The sequence below is a fragment of the Papaver somniferum genome, chromosome 7 (genome assembly GCF_003573695.1).
Source record: "Papaver somniferum cultivar HN1 chromosome 7, ASM357369v1, whole genome shotgun sequence".
NCBI classification, from domain to species: domain Eukaryota; kingdom Viridiplantae; phylum Streptophyta; class Magnoliopsida; order Ranunculales; family Papaveraceae; genus Papaver; species Papaver somniferum.
This window is the reverse complement of record NC_039364.1, coordinates 145,784,579-145,796,839: the sequence shown is the minus strand read 5'-3', so window position 1 is coordinate 145,796,839 and position 12,261 is coordinate 145,784,579. Positions and strand designations below refer to the sequence as shown.

Sequence of the window (12,261 nt, the reverse complement as noted above, 5' to 3'; positions counted from 1 at the left end):
GGTTGGCATGCCATTGGCATATGTGGCATGGCATGCCTTGGCGCGGTTTGGCGTGGCCAAAACTAGGGTTTTGGGGCCAAAGGTTACCATGCGTTGTTTAGCGACCTTGGACGGCTAAGATTTGCATCTAAGATGGAAGGGTGGTCGTTGATCATCGCACGCCTTCGTTTTGTTAGATGCATAGGGAAGGCCGGCATGGTATGGCGCGGCAAAGTGGTTGGCATGGCATTGGCACGTGTGGTATGGCATGCTTTGGCACGGAGGTGCGGCTGGCATGGCATGTCATTGGCGCAGTGGTGCGGCTGGCATGGTTGGTATGCCTTGGCGCGGTGGTGCGGCTGGCATGACATGCCATTGGCGCAGTGGTGCGGCTGGCATGGCATGTCATTGGCACAGTGGTGCGGCTGGCATGGTTAGCATGCCTTGGCGTGGAAATGTGGATGGCATGGTATGCCATTGGCACAATTGTGCGGCTGGCATGGTTGGCATTCCTTGGCGCTGAGACGTGGATGGCATGGTATGCCATTGGCACGGTGGTGCCGATGGCATTGTTGGCATGCCTTGACACGGAAATGTGGCTGGCATGGTATGCCATTGGCACAGTGGTGCGGCTGGCATGGTTGGCATGCCTTGGTGCGGAGACATGGCTGGCATGGTATGCCATTGGCATAGTGGTGTGGCTGGAATGGTTGGCATGCCTTAGCGCGGAGACGTGGCTGGCATGGTTGGCATGCCTTGGCGCGGATACGTGGCTGACATGGTATGTCATTGGCACAGTGGTGCAGCTGGCATGGTTGGCATGCCTTGGCGCGGAGACGTGGCTGGCATGGTCTGTCATTGGCACAGTGATGCGGCTAGCATGTTTGGCGATCTTGGATGGCTAAGATTTGCATCTCAGATGGAAGGGTGGCCGTTGATCATCGCACGCCTTCGTTTTGGTAGCCGCATAGGGAAGGCCGGCATGGTATGGCGCGGCAAGGTGGTTGGCATGCCTTTGGCACATGTGGCATGGCATGATTTGGCGCGGAGGTGCAGCTGGCATGGTTAGTATGCCTTGGTGCGGAGGTGCGGATGGAATGGCATGCCATTGGCGCAGTGGTGCGGCTGGCATGGTTGGCATGCCTTGGCGCGGAGATGTGGATGGCATGGTATGTCATTGGCGCAGTGGTGCGGCTGGCATGGTTGGCATTCCTTGGCGCGGAACTGTGGCTGACATGGTATGCCATCCGCACAGGCATGGTTGGCATGCCTTGGCGCGGAGACGTGGCTGGCATGGTATGCCATTGGCACAGTGGTTCGGCTGGCATGGTTGGCATGCCTTGGCGCGCAGAAATAGTTGTCATGGTCTTCCATTGGCACAGTGGTGCGGCTGGCATGGTTCGCATGCCTTGGCGCAGAGACGTGGCTGGCATGGTCTGCCATTGGCACAGTGGTGCGGCTGGCATGGTTGGCATGCCTTGGCGCGGTAGCATGAGAATTAGGGTTTGGCATATATGATGTCAGTCAGTGTTAAGGGTTCTGCCGTGGAACATGATCCATGTAAAAAAAAGGTACCCCGATAATTCTTACGTAGGCATGCTGATTGATTCAATAAATGCGCTAATGGTCATAGTGACGTCATGTCAGATGTACCGTTTTACGATTTTGACCCTAAGCTAAAAACCACCATCAACACCAGGTTATGTCCCACCATTTCCCTCTCAGTTGTCATGGCCAAAGCAAAACATGTTAAGCTGCTACAAAACCGCAGCATGCAACGGCCAGTGCTAGCGCTATTCTAGGCAATAGCATGCCAAACCTTAATGCGACATTAGGTCACCATGCCATCCAACGCCAATAGCTCCAATTGGATATAATCTCAGTTGTGTCAGCTAAGGCCAAGTTCATTGAGCCATCTTTTAGATCTCAGCCTAATATGTTAATCATAACGCCACTACGGGTTATGGCAACGCCTTATAGGACACTACACCACTTGTTATTTTGTCGCCATAAATAATCCATGAACATATCATGCCAATGGATACACGATTATTTAGCACCCCAATATCTCACATATAGATTATGGCCTGGAATATTTCTCCCCACCTTAGCTTTAGTGGAAAATGCAAACATGCTATTCTACTTTTACACCATTAGCATGCCATGCTAATTTATATCATATTGACTAACTATTTACGTGCCAAGCCATATTATGGCGCCTCAACAGGCTATGAGCATGCCACGACACCTTAGTTGGTCGTGGCCAAGTTATTTTCACAACAAACTTCATAAAACACGATCAAACATACCTATAAGTCATATGGCATATTAACAACTATGATTTAGACTAAAACAAGATGAATTCCATGACTCATATAAAATACCTACGAAACATTAAAATACGTCACATGGGGGGATTCTTCATGAGGTATTAGTCTGGTGGTTTACAGCAACATGCGGTGTGGCAACACCCATGTGAAAATTTAAAGTAGCGGTGACAGTTATAAGAAGTTGGAGATAATGGATTCGTAAAAAGGGGTTCCAGAAACTTCCCTAAAATATCTCACACTATCTCCATCATATCCATATTATTCATCTCTCCACAACCTCACTACCTCCACTACTTACGAGAAAGAAAGTGCGTATTCCAAAATTACTATAAATATGCCACACTTAGCTTATTCAGAAAAACAGGACAAGCTTTCATACCCAAAAAGCTCTGTTATTCTTCATAGTTTTCAATACAAAATTCAATACCATTGTCATTTTCTCAATATTTTTCTGCTTCCCTCCCGTTAGATCAACTCATCTTCCTCTCCTCGTGACCGAAGCAGAACGGAACGACTACTTTCGTAGTTTAGGCTTGTCCTGTTCGATTTTGATTTTCGAACCTAAAAAGAAAATATCACAGCGGTGCATTTGTTTTTCCTAGAATTAATTTTTACGTACTAACACACATATAGCACGACGACTCTGGTGTCGATGCAGAACCCGTCATGAATAACCGTCCAGAAATTCACACCCGGATAGTGTGTTGTAGCAAGCTGTTGTTATAACAAAATATAGTTTCTGCAAATAGCTTCATCTTCTTCTGCAGTATATGGAGCTCGCCGATCTAACAAGGGTCGAGACATCTTTCGACAAATTTGTTGAAGTAAAGAGTTTTTTTTTAACTCGAAGAAGAGTAAAGAGACTAGAAGTATAAAATATGTGAATTTGGAGTTGAAGTGGGGAGTACTTGTAAAGCTCAAAATTTCTAGCTGTTGGATGATGAGAGTTTCTAGCCGTTCAAATGTAGCCGTTGGCGTTTGATGTTTACCCGCTGGAGGATTATCACATCCCGCGTGATTTTTCTTCATCCGCCAGCGTGTTTCTTCGTCCGCGAGCGGAAAATAAGACGCGCGTCTCATGTTGGTCCGTAGTGAACAAACCATCAAATTTGTTGGTTTGGGCATCCGTTTTTCATATTTGTTGAGTCCATAGTGGGAGCAAAATGAACAAACTTGAATTTCTCTAACAATCTAGTGAGAAATCACGAAGAAGTTGTTAGAGCAGTTCCTATGGAATGAACAAACCATCAAGTTTATTGATTTTGATCCCACTATGGACTCAACAAACATGAAAAATGGATGTTCAAACCAACAAATTTGTTGGTTTGTTCGTTGAGTTAGATGACGTAGCGCGCGCTTGATGAAAGAGCGGGCGATTGTTCCATAATCGATGGAGTTGGAGGGAAGATCGCTGGAGTTGGAAGGAAGATCGCTGGAGTTTGAAGCAAAACCGCCCCTTGCTTTTCTCTCTCCCAAACCCGGATATTATATTTAAGGTTTATTTTTTATATTTGTTAATAATCCTGGGACCCAACTCTTATTAGTTTATATAAATAAAATCATTAATGGGACCCAACTCTTATTAGTTTATATTAATAAAATCACTAGTGGGACCCTAAAATATCAGATTTGTTCATTTTGTCTTGTTTTCCATAGTGGAAAATGCAGTTTGTTCATCCACGTGGCTCAACAAAATAATAAATTTATTAATTGTCATAGGAATTGCCCTTAAGTAAGGCACGCACCACGCAACGCTAAACTTAACAGCTTGTGAATGAGATCCAAAACACGCGATATATACATGAGTCATGACAAAGCATGTCATTAAGAAGCTGATATGTTGTGGTAAAATTATACAGACTTTATCTCTACATGTTCATATTGTTACAGGGCGTTCGATACCCTATGTAGGCATTTTTGAAAGTTATTTCGGAAAATGTTTTTTTTTTTTTGGTTTATACAATGATTATGGTCCCAAATTAACCAGGTTAAATTCGGGCCTATCCAATTTAATTTGGGCCTACCACTAGATGACAAAAAGATCATTAAACAGTAAAAAGGGTAACCCCTTATCCAACTATTTTACATAGTGGCTAATTTACTCCTGACTAATTAATGTTAATCGGGTGATTAATTGATGTTTAGCGAAATTAAAATAGAAATCAACTAATCTTGATTCATCATCAAAACATGAATTTTTTTCTTTTCTTTTTTTTTTTTTTGAAAAAAATCAAACCAGAATCGGTATATGTTTGTGCTCTCATAAACCGATTCTATGTTAATTTTTTCAATTCACAAAATAAAAAAACCCAGAATCGGTTTTTACACATGTACACAAAATACCGATTATTCGAAAGAAAAGTAACCAAACATAATTTAAATCATACTCGATCTGAAAATGAGTATGATTTCATACTCGATTTCAGTTCACGTATAAATTCATACTCATTTTGAGATCGAGTATGAAATCATACTCGTTTTGAAATTGTGTAAAATCATACTAATACTCATTTTCAATTTGGGTATAACCAGAATCCGTTTACACGATACACACGTAAAAAACGGTTATTGACATTACATAACAGCAATCGGTTTATAAAAGTGTTCATGTAATCCGATTCTAACAAAAAAAAAAGATAGAGATAAATTAGGCATTTTTTCTTACAACAATCGGTTTACTCGACACACATATAAAATCCGATTCTAGCATTATACATCAACAATTAGTTTTTATAAGTGCTAATGTAATCCGATTATGGGCTAAGCAGTTATGAATTCAAATGGTACACAATCGGGCTATGTGGACATTAACATTGACCGATTCTGGTTCAAATTTCTCAAACCACAAAACGTATCCAGGACAATTGGTCTTTGTGGGCATGAACATAAACCGTTTATATTTGCAATCGGATCACATGTACATTAACGTTAACCGATTTTGGTAAACCCAGAAAAGTTTGATTTCAAAATTTTCAATTTTTGAGCCATTGCATGTTACTAAAACCTAGTTTAGAGGATTGGGTTGAGAAGAAGAATCAGTTGAAGTGAAGATGGAAATAAATTTGATTTTGATTTTAGTTTTTAATTTTATGATTTTAGGTTTATGATTTTGATTTTAGTTTTTAATTTTATGATTTTGATTTAAATTTATAATTTTATGATTAGGATTAGGATTTGATGGGAACAAATTAGTAGTATTAGTATCTCATAAAGGGTAAATTGGTAGTTTCATCTCTTAATAACCTTTTTTGTCCTGTCATGATAGACCCAAATTAATCATAGTAGGCCCCAATTTATCCAGACAAATTAACTGCTAGTTTTCTACCTAGCTAAGTCACAAAAGTAACCCCTCGAGGTGTGGCAAAATTCCAAAGGTTCGTATATCTACTTCATGTATACATGTTCATATTTTTTGATATGCAAATTATGAAATGTTGCTACATGTGTGCCAAGCTTTATCACTACTTCGAGCTGTTTTTGGGGACAAAAATGCAAGTTTTCCAGATTTATTACCAATTGTATTATGAATTCATAGGATCTCGAAGTGTACCAGCATTTGCAAATAAAAAGAGAAACAGTGACGGCTGCAAGAGATGGAGTCGATTCTAGTTTGGATTTATACTAGTAGTGCTAAGAAGCCAAAAAAATAGTTCATTTATGTCTTATTACATAAAATAATTGGCCATAGGCTAGAAAGGCGCCATGCATGTCCTTCCGGTCTTTCATTACATTTTCAGAATTATTTAGGTATAATTTTCTTGACAACTAGTGATTTGTAAGAACTGAAATTGAACAATGGTCCTCATCAGTCGTCAGTTGTGACAATGGATCACGGATGTCACGAGTTTTTCGACCTAGAATCTATTCATTTTTATTCGGACAAAAGAGCAAGCATAGATGTCACTGAAAGCAAACATAGAACTGTTCCTTCCCCTGTAGGTAAACTAAGATGTAGGATGTGTCATCTCAGGTGGTATATGTATGTTTAGATTTTAACAGTCTGCCAGAGAGATATCCATTAGCAGCCTTGACTATCGGCCGTTGCCAAGCGACGGCTTTACCGCTCTAGCTACTGGAAAGACATCTGCCTTGACTATCGGCAGTAGCCAAGCGACCACTTTACCGCTCTAGATACTCGAAGCGTAGAGACATCTATCAAACTGCCTCAACTATTGGCTGTAGCCAAACAAGAGTATATCACCATCCCAGTTATCAACCAAGGTAAATTTTACAAGTTTTAGGAATAAAATTAAAAAGTTGGCTGAATACTAGTAATAAAGTTATGGATGTCTTTACGCCACGCATCCGCCTTTACGCCTCACACCGTTCTCAAAGAACCGAAAACGTCTGGCTATCCCACTTTCTCCTGGAAACCTAGCAAAGCCTGAATTTCATTCTACACACGGCGGGTTTGAAAAGGTTGGAATATAAAGTAGCAAGAAAAAGCATATATCCTTCCTTATGTTTTAAGGGGAATTGCTGCTAAACGAAATAGTTGTACCATGTTCGTTGCTCTATGAGTGGGTGTTATACAGTTTTTTTTTCTTTGCTCAACAGTAAAAAGGAAAAACATTAGAAAATTTGACCTGATGAAGATTATTAGATAATGATGGTAACGGTAGATATGTTTGTGCTTGAACATGATAGGAATGATCACGTTGTGACTGTGGTTATAATTTCATCCAGGAACCAAAAATGGAACTTGTAGGCAGGCTCAAACAAGTGAACTAGTAGCAAGATGGCATCCGTCAGCAGTTGCACCTGCACTTACATACACCAACTCTTTGTTATTACACCTGTTTCTCTTTTCTGGAAATAGAAACGGAGAGCAATAACACAGGCCAGTGCCTATAGTGAAGTGCAGGTGCAAATGCAGAAGGTTGCCAATCTTGCCAATCATTGAAACCGAAGGCCGCCTGGGAAAAAAGTGAACTAGATGCAACATATGGAATCCGCCTGCAGTTGCATCTGCACTTACTGCACCATCTCTCTGTTATTGCATCTGAGAAACCGAGATCAATAACGAATACCAATGCCTATAGTGAGGTGCAGGTGCCAATGCAGAAGGTTTCCAATCTTACGGGATGGCTTCGCAAACGTCTTCCATATATATCTTCCCGAACAGTAGACCAGAGACACTTGAAAGAAAACAAAAGAAAAACCAAACAGGAAACAACTGAATCATGAAATGGACGAGTTATTCCTGGTTATATTTATACCCAAAATATCTAGAATTAAATCCAACTTTATCACAGAAACAGTGAGAAATACTGAACGCTCATTTCAGCCTCTACAGCAACACCACCACCACCAACGCTAACAACAACAACAGGACATTGCTTAACTTGTATGAGTGTGATGTGACTGCGCACCTCATTCAAATGCCCACGTGATACGTTGTCTTAATCACGTGCCATTTTATACATGAGCCAATCTCTTATTGACAACTGGTCGATCCAGTACAAGGGTTCTTTCTCATTTCCTGCCACTATCATCATCGCCTGTAGGAAATTTATTCTTTTAAAAGTGAAAGAGGAAGATATTTTATTTTCTTTATTACAGAAGTTTTTATGCAATTATTGCAAAAGTTCGAAACGTGTATATTTTGCTGTATCACCATTCGACAGAATGGTATGACGCTTCCTATTTCGCACATCCCAGATTACTGGGCAACTTTGATTGTAGGGGAGGGGCTCAAAACATATGACCCCACAAGGCCAGCTTTCCGCACCTGGCTCGGGCAATTTTTACCAGAGCTCGAGTTAGGTGGTGGTAAAACATTCAAATTGGGCAGGGTACGAATTCGAAGATAGACATGAATGAAGACAAGGATCTCATAGCCAAAATGTTGGATGGTACAGAAAACAGTTGAAGCAAATGTCAAAGTTATAGCATGTCCCTCTACATTTGCAGTAGCAGTAATATTACATTAGGAAAAGGGAAAACAAGATTATGATCCAAAAGTGACGCAAAAGGAATTACCGACCGCCAAAAGGCCCAAAACAAAGATCACCTTGATCAAAAAATTGTTCAAAATATTGAAAAAATGCCATGGTTTTGCCCATTTACCCCAACTCTGCCAACCGCTTAGCTGTCTATGAGAGTGAGAGAGAGAGAGGTAACCAGTAGCATTTCATCACCCCTTTTCGCCAAATTACTTTACACAGTGCACAAAATGGCTAGAGAAAATACTACTGCCAGTCTGCCACCAATACCAAGATGACAGTGCTTGCTGGAAATTACACCTGTTCATGCTTGGCATGGTTTTTTAGTATTCCTGGGTAAGGGGGTGAAGTTGGCTGTCTACCTGTGGCGTTTGACTTCATAGGATGAGGGGCTGGAGGTTGATACATGCCAATATTGGAACCTTCACCTCCGTTTGTAGCAGATTCTTGAGTACCAATATCGTTCTTCAGAGAACTGTCACAGAATCTCATCGATTTAAGAACATAATTATCGTCATGTAGCTCAAAAGGAGTGCTGCAATTCAGATCCAGAACTTCGTCAATGAAAGAATTATACAGTAACAAGAAAAAATGAAAAAAAAATTATGAAGGAAACATCAACTTTGTATGGACCAGATTCACTTACGTATTGAAATCGAAATGAACCAACTGCATGTCCTCTGATATCTCCACCTCAACAGTTGCATGTGGACGTGTCTGAGGATCCAATATGTGAAACAAGGCCAGAAATCAGAATAAAAGAATTGCATTTCTGTATTCTTTTCGTTCGATGATGCAATAATTTATTATTAATCAAGTTTCAAAAACATAATATTTGATCCTCTATAAGAACATGTTTAATATCTGTAATATGCAAATGGTTAACCTATAACAATAAAAAACATATAGCAAATAAATTTCTTCTATGATTGATTGTGTCTGTCTGATTAGCTTCAAATAGACAACTACAGATTCAGAAATGCTCCATTATACGCATTTACTTTAATACAACAAACATTACATATTTCTGCAACGGAGGAGAACAAGAACCCGTTACACCTACTGATAATTAAGATAGAAGCAGAACATATCTAATTGATTAAACAGCAACCAACCTTTTATATTTTGCACAAAAGCATAAACTCTGCATACTTAATAAGCGGCCTGACAAATGCCTAATTGGTGACTAATCCAGATTAGCAGGTATAGTTAAAAATAAAAAGCAAGGGAAAAATGAAGAGGGCTGGTAGTTAAAGTTTGGAAGCCTATTATGTCTGTAATTGTCACTAAATCAAGCATGCTGCATGCCACACTATTTAGCAACCTGCACAATTCAACACGCCCAGCAACCATGTGCAAATCCTTTTGAACTAGTGGATAATTCTACAATTCTATCTAGTACTTGTAAGAATCATATAAGTAGAGGTCAGCAAGAATAGGCAAACAAGTCATACCTGGACCAAAATAAAAGGTAAGGGCACACCTCCTGAAGGTGCATTCCCTGAACAATATAACTGCTCATTCCGTTGAATCAGGTTCTGAAGACCTACAAACTTGAGAAAAATACAGAGAAGTTAGTGAACAACATTTGACCATCTAGGATCTAGCAGTTCTATCGAAAATTTAAAAATTCTCCTCGGTAGAAACTACTACTATCTCCTATAGGCCAAAGTATAAAAGACAAAACAAACAAGCTTCTACCAAAACTCTAAAATTTGTCGTGCGGAGGTGCCAAAATAAAGTGGAAATCTTACTTGCTCCTCTAGTTCTAGCAAATATGCAGCCTTCTTTGAGTTTCTGTTTCTTAGGCCAAGGCGTTCAGCCTACAGTATAAGATTTATGAGTCGAGAATCACAAAAAGTTAGAGCTAGAAGCCTAGAACATTTATTAGGACATTAATTGGTTGCACAAGTTTGGATAAACCTTAAGCTCTTCAACATCATTTGGGCCAGTGCGAGGCAGGCCCCTCCATTGTATCTCTCTGTTTTTATCCTTAGATATGATATCCATTGCCATGAGAACATTCAGAGCATCATACACTCTCCGTCGTATATTTTTCTCATCATATTGTTGCTGCAAGAAACTTATTGACTCAGATTCTACTGTATGACATACAAGGTGAACAGAGATTAATATAGATTACATAGGCCTCGTATCAGCTAAATAACCTGGTCAGGGGTTGTTGAACTGCTGCTAGGATTTGAAAATTCAGCTACAAGCTCATCCGCAACCTGAAACATACTTTAATTTCTCAAATTAGGGAATAAAAACAAAAAACTATAAACATCAACGTACGAGATGTGATGATATCAATAAGAATAGTCTACGTGCAAACTCAAGCAAAGTGTCTTGTGTCTAAATGACATTGCATGGAACACATGTGTGACTTCAAGCCTATGGCAGCTACACTAGTTTAAATAACTTACATCAGGTTTAGGCTGACATGTTTCTTAGTTCACATAAATAACTTGCAACATATTTTACAAAGACTTGCATTACCAGTTCTAGCTTCTAGTCTGTTTGTATAGGATATCTTGCCGCCTGCCTGACAACTAGTACTAAACTTAAATGTTTTTTAAATAACATCTGATTTTAAACAAACCATTAAGCTCTTAATCGTGCATTATGTTCTACTTTGATTAACCCATCCAACAAGATCAGTCAGTAAGCGATTGATTGGTCCACCAGTCAAGATACTTGGTACATTGAAGAAAACAAACATATGCATGAATTTCATTACACAACTGACCTCATTATAAGTAGTTCTACCTTTGCTTTCCACTTTTTCGCACACTAAATACAAATACGAACATAATAGTGATATGAAGTCAGTACATTATTAGAGATGAGAAATATTCCGAAAAAATACCGTTCAGGGTAAACTCTTACATAAACCACACCGTAACAAACACAATACTGTCATTACCTTTCATGCTAAATTGACGCAGTCCTCTACCAGCCTTATCACCTCCTACTGCCCGTGTTTGCGCTCTCTTTTTCTTCTTCCCCCTGGTCACAACTAATGACCAATCAATGATTTACACAAAGAATCATTTTTCAGTAACCATTATATAACAATCAAAACAATACGCACATTCGCAGGAAGATCAGAATTTCAAGGGTTTGACACATAGACCCTATTCTCATTTTCATAAATTTTCATGCAAACTACACACAAAAACCTGAAGACACAAAATCCACGCCAACCAATTCCCTTCAATTTCATACTTCCAAAGAAAAAGAACTTACGAAACAGCGCCTGGAGAACCCGCATCATTAGCTTGAATATCAAGATGATTTAACCTATTCAAGGTTTTACTTGCTGGTGTAGACAACATTGGATGATGTTCGATTTTACTAGATGGAGAACCCACACTTCCACTTGTTGATATTGATTGCCCACCAGCAGCAGCAGCAGCACCACCAGATACAAATGAACACCCTCCTTTTGTAAGACTCTCTTGTTTTCCCCCATTTTCTTGATTAGCCCCCCTAATCACCATTCCTCTACTAAATACTTAATGGTACTAATAAACTTATGAATCAATAATAATCCCCTGAAGATCTTCGATTAAAGTAAATTAAAGTAAAATTGTAGTTATCTTTAAACAAGTATAAGAAGATCCAGGTAATTGCAAAACCCTAAATTGGATGTTAGGTTTCAGACTCATCAGTCTTCTTCTACACTCTTTGACTCTATGGACTAGGGAAAGGACTATTTTGGGAGGGAAGAGAGGAAGACTGTATTTAGCGCGCGGTGTTAACCATCACAACTTAAGCTTTGATAGCCCTTGATAAAATGATTTAGTTATGGATTTTAAATGTTTAGATCGTCTAATTGGGTCATTGAATGAAGGATTTTTGTGTTCGTGGGGTCGAGATTAGTCGATTAGAATGTGGTGTATCAAAATTGATGAAATGAGGTACAACCGTACATTCAGTGTGATCTATTTTTTCCTTCTCTTTTTTCATTTCCATTAAAGATTAGAAAATATTAGTGCATGTCT

The 12,261-nt window shown here is 39.6% G+C and overlaps 1 protein-coding gene across 1 annotated transcript; it reads right to left on the bottom strand.

The window, feature by feature from the left end:
- Positions 1–8,146: 8,146 nt before the first annotated feature.
- On the bottom strand, positions 8,147–11,952 carry LOC113298657 (transcription factor-like protein DPB). Its single transcript, XM_026547451.1, has 9 exons — positions 11,504–11,952; positions 11,181–11,263; positions 11,004–11,047; positions 10,423–10,485; positions 10,178–10,327; positions 10,009–10,077; positions 9,709–9,807; positions 8,901–8,971; positions 8,147–8,789 (listed from the first exon to the last, which is right to left on the bottom strand). The coding sequence occupies exons 1-9, from the start codon at positions 11,755–11,757 to the stop codon at positions 8,549–8,551; spliced, it is 1,074 nt and encodes a 357-aa protein (XP_026403236.1). The 5' UTR covers positions 11,758–11,952; the 3' UTR covers positions 8,147–8,548.
- Between the last annotated feature and the right edge of the window lie 309 nt (positions 11,953–12,261).